General features: G+C 38.4%; 1 protein-coding gene across 1 annotated transcript in view; it reads left to right on the forward strand.

Annotated features, from left to right (window-relative positions):
• The first annotated feature begins 6 nt into the window (after positions 1 to 6).
• DST (dystonin) overlaps positions 7 to 21,339 on the forward strand; it is a 496,305-nt gene continuing 474,972 nt past the window's right edge. The window contains exons 1-2 of the mRNA XM_011960180.1: positions 7 to 194; positions 782 to 816. Coding sequence (XP_011815570.1) covers positions 14 to 194; positions 782 to 816 — 216 coding nt within the window. The 5' untranslated portion in view covers positions 7 to 13. The remainder of the gene's footprint in view (positions 195 to 781; positions 817 to 21,339) is intronic.

Below are 21,339 nucleotides of genomic sequence, written 5' to 3' on the forward strand. Positions count from 1 at the left end.
CCTCGCCCGCACCATGATCGCCGCGGCTTTCCTCGTCTTGCTGAGACCCTACAGCATCCAATGTGCCCTCTTCCTCTTGTTGCTTCTGCTGGGCACCATCGCCACCATCGTCTTCTTCTGCTGCTGGCACCGCAAGCTCCAGAAAGGGAGGCATCCGATGAAATCGGTCTTCTCGGGTCGTTCGAGAAGCCGAGGTAAGACACGCCGCGACGGGTTTCTGCGGCTACCAGGAACATTTAAGCCAATTTGGAGAGTGAAGCGAGGCTCCCTCAGTTCTCCTCGGCTGCCCCTAGCCCCATCATTGCCCACTCCCTAGGCTGAGTACGTTTCTTTATTTAACGCCCCTTGCCCTTTTTGCCCTCACCTCCGCCCTCCAGTCTCCCAGGTTTGAATAACCACGGCGATGCAGAGGGCAGGGAGGGGAGAAACGAATTCAAATTTTCAGACAGTTTACTAAAGCCTTAAGGGTAATTTGAGCGTAGTCCGGGGCTGCGGCAGCCTTGCCTTCACCCGTCCTTCGCTGGAGCGTAGGGGTAAGAAAGTAAGGCATGGAAAGTTCGGGACTCCCCAACTCCCCCGGAACTTTCATGCAAACTTCTCGCGGAGAAATCACCTAGAGACCGATGGCCCCAGGACTCCTCCTCCTTCCCCCAGGAAGTCCCACCGAATTCCAGGCGTCTGCGATGTGCTTTCCCGACCCTGGTCTCCCAGGTAAGTCATGAATCACTTAGGTGAAGAACAAGGAGTTAAATGAAGTCTCATTTCTCTCTTTTCTCCCCAGATGCTGTTTTGAGATCGCACCACTTTCGTTCTGAGGTAATTTATTTAGCGCGCACGCTCAAGGTCAGAAGAAGTTCTCTTTCCTGAGTACCAATATTAATTATATGCGTGTTAAGAAACCAGTAGGATACTGAATGACGAGCATGCTGTCCCCTAGCTGAAAGTGGCATGTTTCTTTTTAAGTGATTCCATATTAGTGCCCAGCGAACGGTTTTAGCAAATTTATGTAGTGGAGCTGTTGTACAAGAGGGGAAAAGGCAAACCCTAAAAGTGCTGCAGACCTTAAAAAACTTAGCCACAGGCTGGATGTCACTTGAGTTTACAGTTTGTATTTTGCTGGTGGAAGTGTTTTCTGGGTGCTGTCAGTTGACTCTGGTTGTTCACTGGGATAAACGAAGACGTTAGTGCAGAACAGTTTGATCCATATGCATTTCATTTTCGATTTTCAAGTTTACATTTCTGTTCTCTCATAAAGCTCTCCATGTTTTAATGGGGACCATCTGATGATTTTTGCAAAGCGATGACGGTAGTGTGTGCTTAAATTAAATGCTTGTGCTAGTCTCCACTCTCGAAACGTGGACCGTCCCTCTAGGGCAATTAACTCCTAATCACTCCACCCAGGAACCAGCTCCACTGAAGAAATGCAAGCTCTCCCTGACCTAGGATTTCTTTAGGAGTTTTCAGGCCAACCTCCACTTATCCTAAGATAATTTCCCCTCTTTTTAGGAAAGTTGCACCCCGCCAGGCTTGGAAGTTGCTGCTTGGTGCAGTTTACTCATGTTGGCAAAGACTTCATAGTTAAACGCCCTCCATTTACCTGAAGTTATCTTACCTTTCATTTCATTAATTAGATATTTTATGCCACCTTGGATGTTTTATTGGGTTCTAGTTGCTTAAAAACTTTAACGGTATTTTTGCAATATCATTAAAATGTTGCATAAAGAGTAATTCTACTACATATAGCCCTGGAGGGCGAGAACTCTATTCAATTTAGGATTCTTGAGAGGATAAGTTAACCAGTCAGGTAATCAGAGGTTCCATTCCTGGCTTTACATTAACTAGCTGTGTGATATGTCTCGGTGCCTCGGTTTACCCATCTGTAAGATAGAGCCATTAGTATCTTGCAGGGTTATAGGAAGGTGGAGGAAATTACAAGAAACTGTGTAAAGAAGAATCCTACTTAGCTCATAATAAGTATTCAGTATTTGGTAGCTATCATTATATTTTGTGAAATTGAATTTTGAAGTGTATAAAAATAAATGATAATGTTTGCAAATTTTCAAGTCTTTATTAAATTAATTAATTCAAGTTTATGGAAAACATAAAAAACCGGGACTATTGTAAAGCAACAGTTTTCAAATGTGAGATTAATTCAACAGAACAACCCATTCAGATGTGATAAGAAGTAAATAATTGACAGAGTGCAAACACCAAAATACAGGATTTTGATTTTAAAAGGAGATAACCAGTTCCACACACATAAATGATAGAACCAGAATAATAATCCTGTTATGGATTATTATGCTAGCCATCAGATATTTCAGCTAAAGCACAAACAAAAAATGAGATACAACTATGTCTTGTTTACTTATCTCTCAGTTGAATGTTTTTGTCCTGAGCTTGCATTTGGTTAGGAAAGCTGGGGGTAGTTGTTTAATGCCTTAAGCCACTTCATAAGATTCCTGGTACAGTTTGACATCTTTGTGTGATATTTGCCTTGTTTACTAGACTGTGAGCTCTTTGAGGGCAGGACCATATATTTCTTGTGTAGGGCTGTATCCCCACTATTTGGCTCAGTGCCTTGTATACAGTGGGTTATTAATAAATATTTATTGAATGAATGGATGAAAAAAATATCCTAGTGAGTGCTGGTTCCTGAAACTGGGCAAATAGAACTCAAGAGTTGGGCAGAAAAGAAAAATGCACATTCTCAGGACATTGCTCAGAATTCAACATTTGCTAAATCTCAACTCTTACTGGATCTTTCCAGGCTTGTAAAAATTGCCCTGGAGTTTGTGCTAAAAATGTAAGTCACAAATTGAAACAAAATGGATTTGGTTTGATTTTTGTTTCTGAAAAATTTAAACGCATTATTAGTTTAATTTGTTTATGGGCTACTCATCAGCAAGCTGTTTTGATAAACCACTCAAAGAATGCTATTTTATAAGTGAAAATTATGGGACTGTGTTGCAAAAGAATGTCATATTTCATCACTACGTTGCTTACACAAATGAAATATTTTCCCTTAAGGAAAATATGGGGAATATTTTTCTTTTTTCTATCAAGATGCCATTTTCTGCAAGACTTTCTCTTTGAGAAATACCTCTGAATTTACTTGGATTTAAGCATATTTTAAAACATACATTTTGTGTAGCATAATGAATATTCTTGTTGCTTTTTAGTAGTAGCTGCTGCAAAATAATTATCCAAGAAAATATTTTGATTTCTGACAAATCATAGTCATATTGAACTAAGAATTTAGTACTTTCTATTTCTCCTTCCATTCTCAGTAAGCAGATAATTCACTTTCAGCGTTTCTACCGTGTTCAAAGAAGGAAAATGAGTTTAGGATCTGCTGACTCACTTTGAACCATGAAAAAGCTTTGGGCCAGCCCTTGTACAGATGAAGAAGTTCAGTGAGCACTTTGATGCTTTACTTGGCAGAAGGTATTGCTTCTGGTACCCACACGCCCAGGAAGGAGTCCAATTGCACAGGAAGTTTTAGCCAGTTCCTTTTCAGGTAGTCAGAGAAATACTCCTAGAGAAAAAAATCATGATACCAGAACTCAATTTGCTTTGGAGAAGTTCTGCAGTAGGGAAAAAAGCCACCTTCCTCATCTGAGGAGCTCCAGCTATTTTCTCCTCACTAAGCATATAGTAAACACATTTCTTCAGTTTCTTCCTCATGAAGCTAGAAATAAATAATATGATGTTTATATGATGTTTTGGAACCATAACTGCCAACCCTTTTTATTTTTACATAGTTGCAAACTTTACTAGCTTTTTAGTAGTCTTCTAAATGTTAATAAATAGCATATGAGAATGTGAAATTATTAATGCCACTAGCAAGGCCTGACCAGTGTAACTTCAGTAATGGACAGAAATACGTGTTTTCTGTATCCTTATTAAACACTTATACAGTGTTTTTGTTCTTGTTGTTCTAAACAGCTAATGAAGAGAAGTGATTTCACATTGATGTAGTAAGACAGTCTAGAAACCAAGTGTTCATTCTGGTTTCTAGAATCCTGTTATCTAAGAAGTGTACTTTTCCTGAGGATTTATAATGCTTTATGCTGTGAGTTTAAACAGTGATTACCTGTTACCTTACATTCCTGTGGTGAAAGTCAGGCTGTGACAATCCTGATTTTAAGGAAATTTCAGAAAGTGATATGGGTAATTGAGGTACCATTAGATTATAAGAAAGGGTCTTGGGAGTACTTCAGTAGAATGGAGACTATTATAATGCCCTTTGAGAATATCCAGAGTGAATAGTGGTAAATAATCCCTATTCATGAGCTCAGTGGAATAAGGGAAGCCTTGTCTGACATAAGGAAGGAGAAGAGTGTGTTCTATATCTACCAGTTTTTGAGTGAGTATCTCCATTTCCTGTTTCAGGCAAAGGAAACAAAAGAGGTAAGCAGTTCCCAAAGAGTCACATAACAAGATAAGGACTGAATAACACAAGAATTATCTGGCTACATATTATCTGTCCTGTGGTGTTGAATCATGCCACTCACAGCCCAGAGAATCATAGCCCAAAATTTTCGCTGAAAGAAATTGAGTTTTTAGTTGACATTTCTTACAATACTGAATTGGCAAATCATTTAGTTTTTTCCAGTGATTATGTAAGTTATCCTACATGAAACAATGGTCCACCTAAGCCTTGTTGTCTTCATTATGTTCCTCAAGTGTCCCTGTACCAAATCATTGGAGAATGGCCAGCAAAATAACCACATTTCACAGCATCTCATTAAATTTTCATCTTTCATTAAGAATTACCTAATTCAGTGGATTAGGGAAAGTGATAGTTTATTATTGAGCAATCCTTTATAATTAGGTTATCTTTATAAATAAGTTATTTGTCTAGAGTTACAATTTAGGTCTAAATTAATTTATACTAATTAAGTCAGCCATAAGTTGTAAGTGTGCACATGATGTAGTATTCATTGAGTGTCACCCAATTATTTTTCAAATAAACACATTTATTTTCTCTTTCTGTCCAAAGTACTATGCTAGACAATAGGGTTAACAAAGGGTTGGAGATGGAGCCCCTGCCCTTGACAATTCCTTCTAGGTCACTCCCAAATCGGTGCTGAAATTTTATAGTTACTGGTTTTTTTCTGTTATGCTAACTGAACTGCTGTGCCGTTTCCAACTATGAATCACAAATGTGATGAGAGCATCGGAAACTGCTGTGTAAAAGTGTACAGCCAATACATATGTAAAAAAGACAAATTAATCCTATTCACAGGGTTTATCATACCAGAGTCAACACTATCGTATAATTAACCCTGACTTTAGCTACTTGGTGACAAAACGGAAAAACAAAACAAAACAACAAAAACAAAAAACAAAAAAAACTCCCACTTTTTTTCATGCATCCAAGCCAATTAAATTCATCTAGATTAGAATTGAAACAAAATATTTTCCAGAGAAGCTTGCATCTTTATGTAGTCTTAAGGCTCAAGAATGACTCTCTTTGAGATCTGGATGGCAAAATAGAACTAGAGTAATAACAATAATTATTGGCATAATGTAAGGATTATAAGAATAGGAGTTCAAAATTCTGGTTTTGGGTTCTAGCTCTGCCACGAACTAACTGTGTCACCTTGGTCAAGTCTCTTTTGTCGTTGAGACTTAGGTTTTTGTATTTTGACTAGTAATGTGAGAATGATCTCTGAGCCCCTTCCAGAAGTAATAGGCCAAGTGTCTACTACATACAAAGTGTCATGCTGTAAAGGCACCATGAAAACGTGATTCCTGTCTTCTAGGTGCTTAAGGCAGGTAAACAAAAAAGCATCATTAGCGTAAATACCAAGTAACAAATTATGTATAGAAAAGAAATGATTGGAATAGTTCTGGTTGCTTCTAGCTCAAGTGATTAGAGAAGCCTTCCAAGAGGAGTTATATTTTTGCTGAAGCCTTAAGGTTGTATGGTAAGTACAGTAGTCCCCTCTTTGTGGTTTTGCTTTCCATGCTTTCAGTTACCCATGGCCAACTGTTGTCTGAAAATATTAAGTGGAAAATTACAGAAATAAACGATTCATAAGTTTGAAATTGCGTGCCATTCTGAGTAGCACGATGGAAACCTGAGCTGCCCTTCTTCAATCCCACTTTGTCCTTCCCAACATGTGAATCATCCCTTTGTCTAGCAAATCCGTACTTTATACTCTGACCATCTCAGTTATCAGGTTTACTGTCAACTGTATTGCCATGCTTGTGTTCAAGTCACCCTTGTTTTACTTAATAATGGCCCCATAGTGCAAGAGTAGTGATGCTGGCAATTCAGATATGCCAAAGAGAAGCCACAAAATGCTTCCTTAAAGTGAAAAGGTAAAACTTCTTAGTAAGGAAAGGAAAAAAAAAATCGTATGCTGAAGCTTCTAAGATATGCCACAAGAATGAATCCTCTATCTGTGAAATTGTGAAGAAGGAAAAAGAAATTCGGCCGGGCGCGGTGGCTCAAGCCTGTAATCCCAGCACTTTGGGAGGCCGAGACGGGCGGATCACGAGGTCAGGAGACCGAGACCATCCTGACGAACACGGTGAAACCCCGTCTCTACAAAAAAATACAAAAACTAGCCGGGTGAGGTGGCGGGCGCCTGTAGTCCCAGCTACTCGGGAGGCTGAGGCAGGAGAATGGTGTAAACCCGGGAGGCGGAGCTTGCAGTGAGCTGAGATCCGGCCACTGCACTCCAGCCTGGGCGACAGAGCGAGACTCCGTCTCAAAAAAAAAAAAAAAAAAAAAAAAAAGAAATTCATGATAGTTTTGCTGTCACACTTTAAACTCTAAAAGTTATGGCCATAGTGCATGATAAGTGCTTAGTTAAGATGGAAAAGACATTAAATATGTGGGTGGAAGACATGAATAGAAAACATATTCTGATTGATGGCAATGTGTTGCATCAGATTTACATAATTAAATTACACTTTATCATAGGTATGTATGTATAGGAAAAAAACATAGTATGTATAGAGTTTAGTACTATTCATGGTTTAAGGCATCCACTGGGGTCTTGGAATGGATCTGTGGTGGATAAGTGGGGCCTACTATACCTGAGTAGATTCAGAGACAGTGAGAGCAAAATCCCAGGTTGGTATAAGGGCATGAGAATAGATAAGATTTAGGAAAGCACATGCCTGTTTTCAGGGCTTGTTGTACACCAGTATGGTTAGAGAGAGGGACTCTTGAGATTGTGTAAAGGAATATAGAGCTGGAAGTATACATAGATGTCAGCTACAATAGAAATGATTTGTGTATACTACATGACAGTTAACAAAAGGCTTTGACATAGCATTATTTTATTTGAACACTTTAGGAGGGCACCTGCTATGAGTCCTCTTAAGAGAAGCAGGCTGGGTACAGTGGCTCACGCCTGTAATCCCAGAATTTTGGGAGGCCGAGGTGGGCCGATCCCAAGGTCAGGAGATGGAGAACATCCTGGTCAACATGGTGAAACCCTGTCTCTACTAAAATACAAAAATTAGCTGGGCGTGGTGGTGCATGCCTGTAGTCCTAACTACTCGGGAGGCTGACACAGGGGAATCACTCGAACCTGGGAGGTGGAGGTTGCAGTGAGCCAAGATAGTGCCACTGCACTCTCGCCTGGCAACAGAGCAAGATTCTGTCTCGGAAAAAAAAAAAAAAAAGAGAGACAAGCAAAAAAATCACCTTTTGATTTCTTTTCCAGCAACTATAACAAAACAACCCAATCACTCTTCTTTCACGCAGGGAGAACAAAGAGTTATGGCCTCTGCTGCAGAGGGCCTTGGAAAATGGCCAGTTGGGGGCCTTTCTGGTTACCCTGAGGCTGAGCTTTTGAAGGGTACCATGTTTCTGAGGTCCAAGGATCAGCATCATTGGGTTATATTCTGAGTGCAGACACCATCTCTCCAGGGATTTATGGCAACCTGCTCATGTGTTTAGTGTGGTCATTACAAAGTTTAATATGAAGTATAATAAATTTGCAGGTAATTCATTATGTAAAAAGACCTTTTTATTGACTGAAATACATTAAAGTTTTTAAAAGTATTTGAAATGTATGTAGCAACTTTTCAACTTCTTCCTTTAAAATTTCTCTCCTAATAATTATTCCTAAATGTTTACCCTCCTCTGAAGTCCTCAAGCCTACTCTCTCACCTTCAGCCAGTGACCTTTTATCTCCTGACTCACAAAGAGTATTAATGCATCAAGTAATAGCTCCTTAAACTTATTGCACCTAGAACCAACTGGAATCTTAGCCTTCCTTCCCAGTACAGTGAAAAATTCATCTGTTGTCCGCACTGATATTTTATGCTTATGTTGTGAATTCTTTTCTTCCCATCTCTTGGGGGATATTCTATTAGTCATCCCCTCCTTCTTTATCCTCAATCGCTCCTTCTCTGCTGGCTCCTTTCCCTTACCTATAAACATCACATGTGCTTCCTATTGGAAATAATAGCAACAGCCCAGAACCTCCCTATGCCACCAACTCTTCTCTTGACAAGAAAAGTTTCCTTCGTTACCTTCTATTCCTCACCTCTCATTTATTCCTCAACTTAATTTAATATGGCTTCTGCTGCTACTATTTAGAACACCTCACACTTAGCTCACCAATTATTTCCAAATTGATAAATTGATTATTTTAGTCTTTAATTTAGTTGATCTATCCAGTATTCGATACTATTGGCCACTGATTCCTTCTTGATATTTCCTTCCTGGTTTCTAGACAACACCCTCTTAATCCCCTGCCCCTTTCTGGCCCTGGCTTTCTCTGTTTTTGCACTGAATCCTCTTCCTACTTATAACTTGACATTCCCTGTCTTAGGCCTACTTAAAAGAAGAAAACAGCTGTATTGAGATATAATTTACATACCATACAGTTCACCCATTTAAGTGTATAATTAAGTGGTTTTTGGCATGTTCACAAGGTTGTGCAACCATCATCATAATTTAATTTTAGAACATTTTCATCACCCCCAAAATAGACCTATACCCATTAGCAATTATTCCCTATTCCCCTCCCTCCTTCATCCTTTAACTCTAGGCAGCCACTAATCTTCTGTCTTTTTTTATTTTTAAATATAGAATGCCTCACAAATTTGTGTTTCAGTGTCATCCTTATGCAGGGGCCATGCTAATCTCTGTATCTTTCCAATTTTAATATATGTGCTGCCCAACTGAGCACTACTTTCTGGCAATAGATTTGCTGGGCCTCATTTTTGCCTATTCAGATTTTACTTGTGGGATCTCACCATACTCACTGTTTTAGTTTACCCCCATATCATGGTTACTCTGAAATCTATCAAATGTAGACCTCACTTTTGATCTCTAGGTTCAGAGTCACCAACTTTTTCCTCATTTTCCCATAGATGTCCCATTGGCATCTCAAACTGAACATGTCCAAAACTGAACTCATCAGTCCTTTACCACATCTTATGCACCTATATTGGAGAATGGCAATGGTCTCACATCCAGTCCCCAAACCCCTGCAGTTTTTTTTTTTTTGAGACGGAGTCTCACTCTGTTGCCCAGGCTGGAGTGCAGTGACCGGATCTCAGCTCACTGCAAGCTCCGCCTCCCGGGTTCACGCCATTCTCCTGCCTCAGCCTCCCGAGTAGCTGGGACTATAGGCGCCCGCCACCTCGCCCGGCTAGTTTTTTGTATTTTTTAGTAGAGACGGGGTTTCACTGTGTTAGCCAGGATGGTCTCTAACTCCTGACCTCGTGATCCGCCCGTCTCGGCCTCCCAAAGTGCTGGGATTACAGGCTTGAGCCACTGCGCCCGGCCCCCTGCAGTTTTTTAAACTAGGAATATAGAAGATAGAATAGACGGCTCCCTCATCCATCCTGCGCCATCTGTCTTCTCTTTTAAATGTCTCTGGACTCTGCCTTTCGTTGTATTCCCATTGCAGTTTATTTGGTTCAAGCCCTATCATAAACCTCTGGACTAGTCTCTCTGCATCCCCTTCCCCAGCCAATCAACACCAACTTAATAACGATCATTTGAAAAGACAAATTAATTATTAAAACTTCTATAATTTATGAAGACATTCAGATTTAAGTAATAGAAAACCCAACTTAAAATGGTTTATTAATAAACAGGGATTTCTATTCTCTCATAACAAGAAAGCTAGAGATGGCCACAGGCTTTGCTTGAGCAGTTCTACCATGTCCTTTTCGGTATATTTGGGATAATCTGGTCATTCCCTTGTGGTTGGAGAATGGTTGGCACAGTTACAGACATGGTGTCTAAATTCAAGGAAGGAAGGAGGGGAACGGGCAGAGCCAGCCATGGTTATTTATCAGAAAATTTGCATATTTGCCAGAAGACTTTTCAGTTAGATTTCTGTTTACCCTTCACTGGTCAGGGCTGCCACAGGCCATCTGTCACTATAAAGGAGGCTTGGGATGTGAGGTTTTATCTTTCCTAGTATGTGTAGTAGAGGTAGGCAAGGGAGAAAGAGTTGGGTAATGCGTATTTCTCCCCTACTTAAAATCCTTCGGTAGCTTCCCACTTCTTTCAAGATCACAAAGTTCATTCTTAGTATAATGTCAAAGGGTTCCTTGTACTGATGTCCTGTGATAGGTCGAGTCTGCCATTTGTCCACACTTCTTATAATTCTTCAAATGGACCATGATGTTTTAGGATTATTGTTTTTGTCCATGTTATTTCCAACTAATAAAGTCTCTTTCTATTTCTTTCCTCTCTTTTCTCATACACCTCTAACAAAAACAAAAATACTCAAGCAAAAAAAGGGTAACTTTTGCTCTTTCTTGAAAGTCCAGTTCATAAGTTATCTCCTTAAGGAAACTTTCATGACTCCTGCCTCATAGTAACAATTTAGTTTTTTTTTTTTTTTTGTCATTGTGAGACTCTTAAAGGCAGTCTGTAACCCCAGTTCTTAGTTTAGAATCTGACACATAGTGAAGCTCAGTAAATGTTGGATGAATGAATGAATATTTGAAGTTTTCTACAAGTCAGTTTCATTCTCAATTCTCATGAATTTGCCACCTTCCCCAAATATCTGGTATCCCTCTTTTCCGTAAGGGGAAAGAGACAGATGCTTTTCATATTGTATCTTATTTTTTTATTTATTTGAGACAGGGTCTCTCTCTGTTGTCCAGGCTGGAGTACAGTGGCGTGATCTCAGCTTACTGCAACCTCTGCCTCCTGGGTTCTAGTGATTCTCCTACCTCAGCTGCCTGAGTAGCTGGGATTACAGGCGCTCACCACCATGCCCAGCTAATTTTTATATTTTTAGTAGAGACAAGATTTCATCACGTTGGCCAGGTTGGTCTAGAACTCCTGACCTCAGGTGATCTGCCTGCCTTGGTCTTCCAAAGTGCTGGGATTACATGAGTGAGCCACTCTGCCTGGCCCCATATTTTATTTTAGACATATAGTTATGCCTTACTTATGTCTTATCCTGTGTTTTGTTCACGGATACACAAATTCAGACGCTTTAGAAAATGAGTTGAAATTGGCCGGGTGCAGTGACTCATGCCTGTAATCCCAGCACTTTGGGAGGCCGAGGTGGGCAGATCACCTGAGGTTGGGAGTTTAAGATCAGCCTGACTAACATAGAGAAACCCCTTCTCTACTAAAAATACAAAATTAGCCAGGTGTGGTGGTGGGCCCCTGTAATCCCAGCTACTCGGGATCTGAGGTGGGAGAATCACTTGAGCCTGGGAGATGGAGGTTATGGTGAGCTGAGGTCATGCCATTGAACTCCAGCCCAGGCAACAAGAGTGAAACTCCGTCTCAAAAAAAAAGAAAATGAGTTGAAAATATCCCTATTTTTTTTTAATTGAAGGAACTTTCATCCTTTGAGAGTTTTAAATCAAAGTTTGATATTTAATGTTTTTATTTCAATTTGTCATCTAAAAATAGTTCTGAATTATTCTGTAACCATTTTACCTTATAACCAGTACTGTCGTCCAATTCCAGTTCCTGAATTTGTGTTTTACCTACAGTCACATTAGTGCCAAGTGGTATTGCTTTCACTGTCATAAGCTTAAAAGGAAAGATTTGAGGCAATTTTTTATCTATAATTTATGCATTCATGCCAGATGAGAGCCAAATGCTGTGCTTTGGTAATCTGTTTAACTAATTTTGAGAAATGTGGTGGTATATTTGAATAAAGAGCATCAGAAATGGCAAATATTGGACCGGGTATGGTAGCTCATGCCTGTAATCCCAGCACTTTGGGAGGCGGAGGCGGGGGAATTGCTTGAGCTCAGGAATTCGAGACCAGCCTGGACAATATAGCAAGACCTTGTCTATACAAAAAAATAATTTAAAAAATTTGTCGGGCATGGTGATGTGCTTCTATAGTCCTACCTACTTGGGAGGCTGAGGTGGCTGATTGCTTAAGCCCAGGAGTTTGAGGCTACAGTGAGCCATTATCATGCCACTGCACTCTAGCCTGGGCAGCAGAGCAAGGCCCTATCTTTTTTTTTTTTTAAAAAGTGAGAAATGGCAAATATTGGAGTAAATATAGAGCACAAATTATAACATTGTCTTGTGGGGTGTATAAAACATACAGATGTTTGACACCTTTAGTGTAAAGAATGGTGGGGAGTAATGGAATTCCTATACATTTGCAAAGTTTCTACATTTTATATGAAATGGCATATTAACTTAGGTAGAATGAAAAGTTAAGGATGCATATTTTAACTCTCAGAGCAACTAATTAAAAAAAGCAAACCCAAGAGATAAACCCAACTAGAACTTCTAAAACATATCCAAATGACCTGAAGAAGGCAAGAAAAAGGGAACACAGGAATGAAAAACCAGAAGAGACAGATTGAAAATAAATAATAAAATAATAGACCTAAATCTAACAATATCAATAATTATATTAAATATTAATGGGCTAAACACTCCAATTATGAGACATAGATGACCAGAATTGATAAATAGCAGGGCCTAACTATATGCTATTTACAAGAAATTCAGTTTAAGTATGAAGGCACAGACTGAAAGTGAATGGATGGAAAAAATATAAATGATGCAAAGAATAATCATAAGATTAGAGTGGCTATATTAATACTAGCTAAAATAGATAATCAAGGCAAATGGTATTAACAGAGACAAAGAGGGATGTCCCACAATGATGAAAGGACCAATAATTCTGGAAGACATTATCATAAATGTGTATCTACCTAATGTAAACATAACCTCAAAATGTATGACGTAAATATTTCAAAAGTAAAGGCAGAATTAGACAATGCTGTAATCATAGTCTGTGATCAACAGAGTTTAGAAGCATACCTCTTTCAGCAATTGATAGAACATCCACGCAGAAAATCAGTAAAAATGTAAGTAAAGATCTAAACAACTCTACCAACTATCTTGACCTAACCGATACTTCTAGAAACACCACACTCATTGGCCAGGTGCAGTGGCTCATGCCTATAATCCTAACACTTTGGGAGGCCAAGGCAGTAGGATCATTTGAGCCTAGGAGTTTGAGATCAGCCTGGGCAACATGACAAAACCCTGTCTCTCCAAAAATACAAAAATTAGCCAAGCTTAGTGGCATGCACCTGTAGTCCCAACTACTCAGGAGGCTGAGGTGGGATGATTGATTAAGTCTAGGTGGCCGAAGTTGTGGTGAACCATGATAGCACCATTGTACTCTAGCCTGGGTGACAGAGCAAGAACCTGTCTTAAAATGAATAAGTAAATATTTGTAAAGAAACACCATACTCACATGACTCATTCACGAAGACAGACTATATTCTGGGTCAGAATACAAGTCAACATTAATTTAAAGGATTGAAATAATATAGATTATATAGGAATCCGTAATATCTCCAAGAAAACCTTGAATATTTTTAAATTAAATAACATTCTTCTAAATAATTTATGTATCAAAAAGGAAACCATAAAGGAAATTTTAAAATATTTTAAACTAAATGATAATGAAAACACAGTATCTCAAAATTGTGAGGTGCAGCCAAGGCAGTGCTCAGAGGAAAACATATAGCTTTAACTGCTTATCTTAGAAAAGAAGGAAAGTCTAAAATCAATTAGCAAAGCTTCAACCTTAAGAAGTTGGGGGTGGGTGTTGGGGAAAAAAGCAAATTAAACACAAAATAAGTAGAAAAAAGGACATAATAAAGGTAAGAACAAACACGGATATAAATGAGAAGAGAAAACCAATTTGGACTCTTAGATTAACAAAATTTATAAACTTCTAGCTAGACTGATCAAATAACTGATATGACAAATGAAAGAGAGGGTATAACTATGGAACCCACAGATATTAGAAGGGTAAGAAAACTGGTTGCAGTGGCTCATGCCTCTAATCTCAGCATTTTGGGAGGCTGAGGTGGGAGGATCAGTTGAGCCCAGGAGTTCAAGACCAGTCTTGGCAACACACACACACACACACACAAAATTAGCAGGGCATGGTGGCTTGCGCCTGCAGTCCCAGTTACTCCAGAGGCTGAGGTGGGAGGATCTCTTGAGCCCAGGAGGTCAAGGTTGTAGTGAGCTGTGATTGTGCCACTGCACTCCACCCTGGGTGACGGCAAGACCCTGTCTCAAAATAAAGTAAATAAAATGAAAAAAAAAAAGGATAAGAGAATATATTATACAACTTGATGCCCACAGATGTGACAAATTAGATTAAATGGATTTTTTTTGAAAAATATCACATTAACATTGATACAAAAATGTCAAACTAAGATGGCTTATTATTATGAAAATAGTTCTTTACTTGTGGATTCCTAAAAGAGTCTTGTGGACCCCAGAGGTTTATGGACCACATTTTGAGAATTGCTGCTTTAGATGGGTGCAGTTTATTATATGTACCTTATATCTCAGTGAAGTTGGTTAAGAAATATATATGTACATATTTATATATATATGCATAAAAATATATTACATAAAAATGTGTGTATACATGTATGTGTGTGTGTGTGTATATATATATATAGGGGTACTGTGGAATTTATTTTACTTTAAGAAGTTTCTGTCATTTTGAGTGTATAAAACACTGCCTGACAGTATATTTAAGACTATGGCATTTTTGATAGTATGATTGAAACATTTTTTTATTCCATTTCTGCTAGACTTATTTTATATATATATATATATATTTTTTTTTTAGATGGAGTCTTGCTCTGTCGCCCAGGCTGGAGTGCAGTGGCACGATCTTGGCTCACTGCAATCTCCATCTCCCTGGTTCAAGCAATTCTCCTGCCTGAGCCTCTTGAGTAGCTGGGATTGCAGGTGCCCGCCACTACACCTGGCTAATTTTTTGTAGTTTTAGTAGAGACAAGGTTTCACCATGTTGGCCAGGCTGGTCTTGAACTCCTGACCTCAAGTGATCCACTTGCCTTGGCCTCCCAAAGTGCTGGGATTACAGGTGTGAACCACCGTGCCCGGCTGCTTATTTATATAATGTTTATTGGAAGAGTGATCTATAGACATCTATAAACGTAAAATAAATATAGAAAATAAATAAAAACAAAATGCAAAAACAGTGAAAATGGTTTGACCAACTTACAAGGACAGCAAAAAATTTATAAGGAAAGCCTAGATATAAGGGAAACTTTCTAATCTTTACGTAAGTAATTTTTCTTATTGATTTCTGTTTATCTATAGCTCTTTATTTATCTATCCACCTATCTGTTCATTCACTTATCCATCCATTCATCCAGCCATCCTTCCTCCTTGTGCATATTGTATCATGCCTTAGAACTACTCTCATACCAAGATCTTGAATTCTGGCTTGTCCTTCTCTGATCACACCCCCTTCTATTTCTGTACCTTATTGTGAGCTCTTAATGAGTTCCCTTCTTACCTTTATCAGGACCGAAATCTTCTTTGGGGGTCAGCCTGTCATTACCTTCTTATTTAACGTCACTTCGCAGTCTGCTTACTATAGACCCTTGGACCAACAGTTTTGAGAAACTTTGTTATTCTCACTTCACTCATGCAATTAATTAGTCCTTCTGCCACAGTGACTTTGCCAACTCCCAGACTTGGTGACTGCTTTTCTATTATTGTGCCTGGAAGGCATATCCTTATTGGACAACTTCACAAAACTCAACCATTTGATTCATTATGCTGTCTTGCAGTCATCACTGCCCTTTTGTAGTGTATCAATTAGCTGCTTCTTTGTAACAAACCATTTAAAACTTAGTAACTTAGACATTAATCATTTAGCTCACAATTTCGTGGATTGGTGATTTGGGCTGTGCCCAGTTGGGCACTTGGTCTGGTCTGAGTCAGGCTTGGCTCATCACAGCTGGAAGTCACTCATATGTTTTTGATGTGCTCTGGCTGACTCATGGTTTTCCACTACATGGTTTCTCCTCTTCCAGTAAGCCAACCCTGGTTGGTTCACATGTGATTAGATTTGGGTTCCAAAAGCAGCAGGAGTGGAAGTGCATGAGGCCTCTTGAAGTCTGGACTCTGGGCTTGTGCAGTGCCTCTGCTGACACGTTGTTTTGGCCAAAGTAAGTCACAGGGGGTAGAGAAGAAGAGTCCTGATAGGAGGAGTTGCATAGTATTGTGGCCATTTGTGCAATCTACCATAGGTAATCTTTTGATTTATTTTTGGTTTGCTACTCTCTGCTATCCCTAAAGTACTCATGGTAAGCTTTTTCTGTTCTTTTCCGTGGACAGTCTTTTCCAATTTCTTGGCTTTCATATGTATGGAAATTACTTCCACCAGACATTTTTAGGCCGAATTTTAGTTTTTCAAAAATTTCAGACTGGGTGCTGTGGCTCATGCTTGTAATCCCAGTGCTTCGGGAGGCTGAGACGGGAGGGTCGCTGAAGGACAGGAGTTCAAGACCAGTCTGGGCAACATAGTGAAACAAAAAATAAAAAAAATTAACTGGGTATGGTGGTATGCACCTGTTGTTCCAGTTACTCGGGACGCTGAGATAAGGAGGATCACTCGAGCCCAGGAGTTTGAGGCTGCAGTGAGCTGTGATCATGCCATTGCATTCCAGCATAGGCAACAGAGCAAAAATCTGTCTCAAAAAAAAAAAAATAAAATAAAATAAAAAAAAATATAGAGAGAAATTTCTTATTTTAGAATATTCTAATTTCTAATTTTAGAATATTTTTCATCATCCCCAAAAGATTTCTTATGCCTGTTTGCAGTCAATCTCTGTTCCAATCCCTAACTCCATGCTGCTTTCAGTATCTGTAGATAGTGCGTTTCCTGGACATTGCATATAAGTAGAATCATAATATGTAGTCTTTCGCATCTGGCTTCTTTCATGTAGTTTAATGTTTTTGAGGTTTGTCCATGTTGTAGTATGTATCAGTAGTTTGTTCATTTTTAATGCTGAATAGTATTTCATTCTGTGAATCTACCGTACTTGATTTATCCATTTACCAGTTGATGGACTTTGGCATTTCTCCCTAATGATTAGCTATTACAAATAGCACTGCTATGAATGTGTGCTTAAAACCATTGTGTGGACATATACTTTCATTTCTCTTGGGCAGATAACCTAGGAGTAAAATTGCTAGGTTGTATGGTAAGTTTAATTTTTAAAGAAATTGTTGAGTTGTTTTTTTAAAATGTCTGTACAATTTAATATTCTCATCAGCAGTGTATGTGGAGTCTGGTATCTTGACATCCTTGGCAATACTTGTTATTGTCTGTCTTTTTTACTGTAGCTATTCTGTTGGATATGTAGTGATAGCTCTGAGTTTTGATTGCATTTCCCTGAAGACTAATGATGTTGAGCCTCTTTTCACATGCTTTTAAGCTATTCATATATCTTCTCTGGTGAAATGTTCAAATCTTTTGTCCATTGTAAAATTGATTTTTTTTCTTATTGAATTTTAAGGGTTCTCTATACATTCTGGATACAAATTCTTTAATAGATATATAGTTTGCATTTCTTATAGTCTGTGGTTTGTCTTTTCATTTACTTAATGGTGTCTTTTTAAGTGCAAAAGTTAAAAAATTTTAATACATCCAATTTATCAATTATTTTTCTTTATGGATTCTACTTTTGTTGTCATTTATAAGAATTATTTGCCTCATCCAAGATAAATAAAATAAGTTTTCTGCTGCTTTTTTTTCAAGGCAATTTAGTTTTGGTTCTTACATATAGTTTGAGTTTTTCTCTGTTTTTTGAGTTTGTAAATTGCTGGTATTAGTTTTTTAAAAATATTTGAAAGATTTCACCAGTGAACCCATCTGGGGCTGGTGTTTTCTCTGTGGGAAGATCATTTTAAGTTGTTAATTCAACTTCTTTACTTTTTATGTGCCTCTTCAGATTATTTTTCTTCTTGAGTCACTTTGGTAATTTGTGCCTTTCCACAAATGGTTCATTTCATCTAAGTTATCTAGTTTGTTGGCCTAAAGTTGTTTATGGTATTCTCTTTTGCTCCTTTTAATTCTGTGTGGTTGATAGTACTTTCAGATTCACTTTTTGTTTGTCTAGCCAAAAAGTTGGGGCTTTTGTTATCCTGTCCTGTCGCACACTTCTGTGACCACGCTTGCATCCAGGAAGCAAGATAAAAACCAAACATAAAGGAATAGGAATTTGCCCTGCCTTTGATATTGTTTAGGGGCTGTGAGAAAAGAAAAAAAAAAATGAGTGATTTCTGTACTTTCTCTGAGTCTTAAGAATTCTCCTTCTCACCTCTTTACCCAGAATTAGGGCACTTTTTCTGGAACTCTGTATTTGAACCTCAGTACCCATTTCTGGGTTTCAGGCTGCACTGCTGCATTGCATTCAGTCTGGGGAATAATGGAGGTCAAAAATGGCAAACTCACCACTGGTTTTCATATACTCTGAATTTTGGCTTTTTGACTTCAATTGGCCTGCTGCTGTTTATGTTTCAGAATCCTCAAGTAGCTGCTCAATGCATTCTGTTCAGTTTTCAGTTGCATTCAATGAGAGACGTGCTTATTCTACTTCATTGTAATTGGGAACACAAACTGACTTTAACTAGTCTGTCCTCCATCCATTTCAAGCCTGTTGCTTTTCTCTTTTTATTTATCTACCCTTTAGAAAATCTTGTAGGATTTTGACAGTTGGTAAGATGATGCTGGTAGAGATGTGTTTTGCTACATATAACTCATGAAATACTGAAGATTCCATTTATTTTACCATTATACAAATTTTTTTAGGAATCAAACGTCAATAGATTTTTCATTTGGAAAAGTTTCTTTTCTTATTTTTTGGTCCCATCTCATTATTCTTTTTTCTTTTTTTTGAGACAGAGTCTCGTTCTGTCACCAGGCTGGAGTGCAGTGGTATGATCTCAGCACACTGCAACCTCTCCCTCCTGGGTTCAAGCAATTCTCCTGCCTCGGTCTCCTGAGTAGCCGGGACTACAGACACACGCTACCATGCCCAGCTAATTTTTGTATTTTAGTAGAGATGGGTTTTCACCATGTTGGCCAGGATAGTCTTGATCTCTTGACCTCGTGATCTGCCCCCTTCGGCCTCCTAAAGTGCTAGGATTACAGGCGTGAGCCACCGTGCCTGGCAATCTCATTATTCTTTATATTTCCTGTATTTCCCTCCAACTTCTGAACATAAAATAGATTGAGATTAAAGAACTACTTGCAGATTTTAAAGAAAACAGTATGTGTCTCTTCATGTTTACTGATCAGTTTACAAACAGTAGAAATTTCACATTAAGAAGTAATTAAACAGTAGACCATTAACAAGTTTTAAATTACTAACTGACCAACTTTGAAGAATCATTAAAAGAACATTAAATAAGTATATTCCTGCTACTGCCCACTCTGCAGTGAGCTGCATGCAGCAGGCAGCAGGCAGTTGTCAGCATTTCAGACTGATCTAGAGTGTGACTGCCTCTTGTTTTAAAAAATGGTTGCGGGGCATCCCAAACTGAATCCCAAATACATTCTTAATTGTTTAGACTCTCTTAAAATATTTGGATTACTTAGCTATATGTCTGAATCATCAGCTGTTCTGGGTGGGAGATAAAATTGGGAAATTTTGACTGGCTACTGCTATATTACAATTTCTCTAGAAACCTCAGTAAATAATGGACTCAAGCATGCCTTGAGCTGTTCGCTGAGAAACTATGGCAACGGGCCTTTTAATTAAAGCTGAAGTAGTGTGTGTAGCTTAGGAAAACAGAGATACTGCCAATTGATAGGGTGACAGTATGGGAATCATCCATGAAGCTAACAAGAAATTTCTTTTTAGATATATTCAGTTAACTCTTTGTTACCTATATTGTTCAAAGAAACACTAGTAAACTCTTTTAGTGGACGTCAGTATTTGGCTTTGGAATATGTTACAATATTTTTTAAAGAATATATAGCTTCCAAATTTTTTTTTAAGAATAATATTAAAATTATTTTGTGTTTTCTGAGTACATGTTAAACTGAGAGTTGGAAGTTATTGGAAGGGTCAGCCTAGAGGCATCCTTAATGTCAGAGGGTGGCCAATCTGAGACAGTCCACAAAACCAATGATCTCTCCATTTTGGTGATGGAGACATTAGTGTGCCTTCATTCTCTCTCTCCATGTCATTCTCTCTCTCTCTCCCGCTCTGTGTTTCTCTCTTTCACTATATATATATATATAAAAAATATAATACCTATTATATTATATATATATAATACTTATTATATATATATTTGTATATATATAAAAGTGCACTAGTGGGCTGATGATTGACAAATTAGTAAACTGTCCCCTTCTTGAGCTAATGCATTTACAGGCAGTGTACTGGAATTTATAAGTCCAGATCATAACAAAAAGTAATTTATTATTCTAGCTTTCCAAATTAAAAAAACAAAAGCTAAGTAGAAAAGCAAGAGTTGTCATTTTTTGAGGGTCAGGTATGTGTTATGCTAACAACTGCCATTGATAGGCAGATTCTATTATCCCTTTGGTGGGGGCTGACGAGGGGGAGAGTTTGAGTTTATGTCTGTTGTTTTAGCATCCCGTCTTAAAAAGTTCCCCTATTTGAGGATAAATTGCAGTCACCTGGTGAAGGCAATAGCTGGAAAGATGAGTAGCATCTGATTAAGTAAAATTTTCTACTCGGAAGGCTGAGGCGGGAAGATTTTTAGGAGCCAGGAGTTTGTGACCAGCCTGAGCAACATAGTGAGACCCCCATCTCTAAAAAATAAATAAATAAATATATATATATAAAATAAAACAAAATGTAATAGTGACAAATGTAAAAGCCCCTAAGCCAGAGACAGTGTAGGAATTGGCTCTTACAAAAGCCTGTTATCTGGTTTCCTTGGCTTTCGGTTTCAGTTCACTTTTATGATACTGTTGGCAGAGTAAGCTATCTAAAATCAGATCTGATCTTCCACTCCTTTTGCTTAATGGCTTTTCTTTGCTTAATGGCTTCCTGTTGCTTACAGGGTAA

This window comes from Colobus angolensis, unplaced genomic scaffold (genome assembly GCF_000951035.1).
Source record: "Colobus angolensis palliatus isolate OR3802 unplaced genomic scaffold, Cang.pa_1.0 Scaffold51, whole genome shotgun sequence".
Classification (NCBI taxonomy): Eukaryota; Metazoa; Chordata; class Mammalia; order Primates; family Cercopithecidae; genus Colobus; species Colobus angolensis.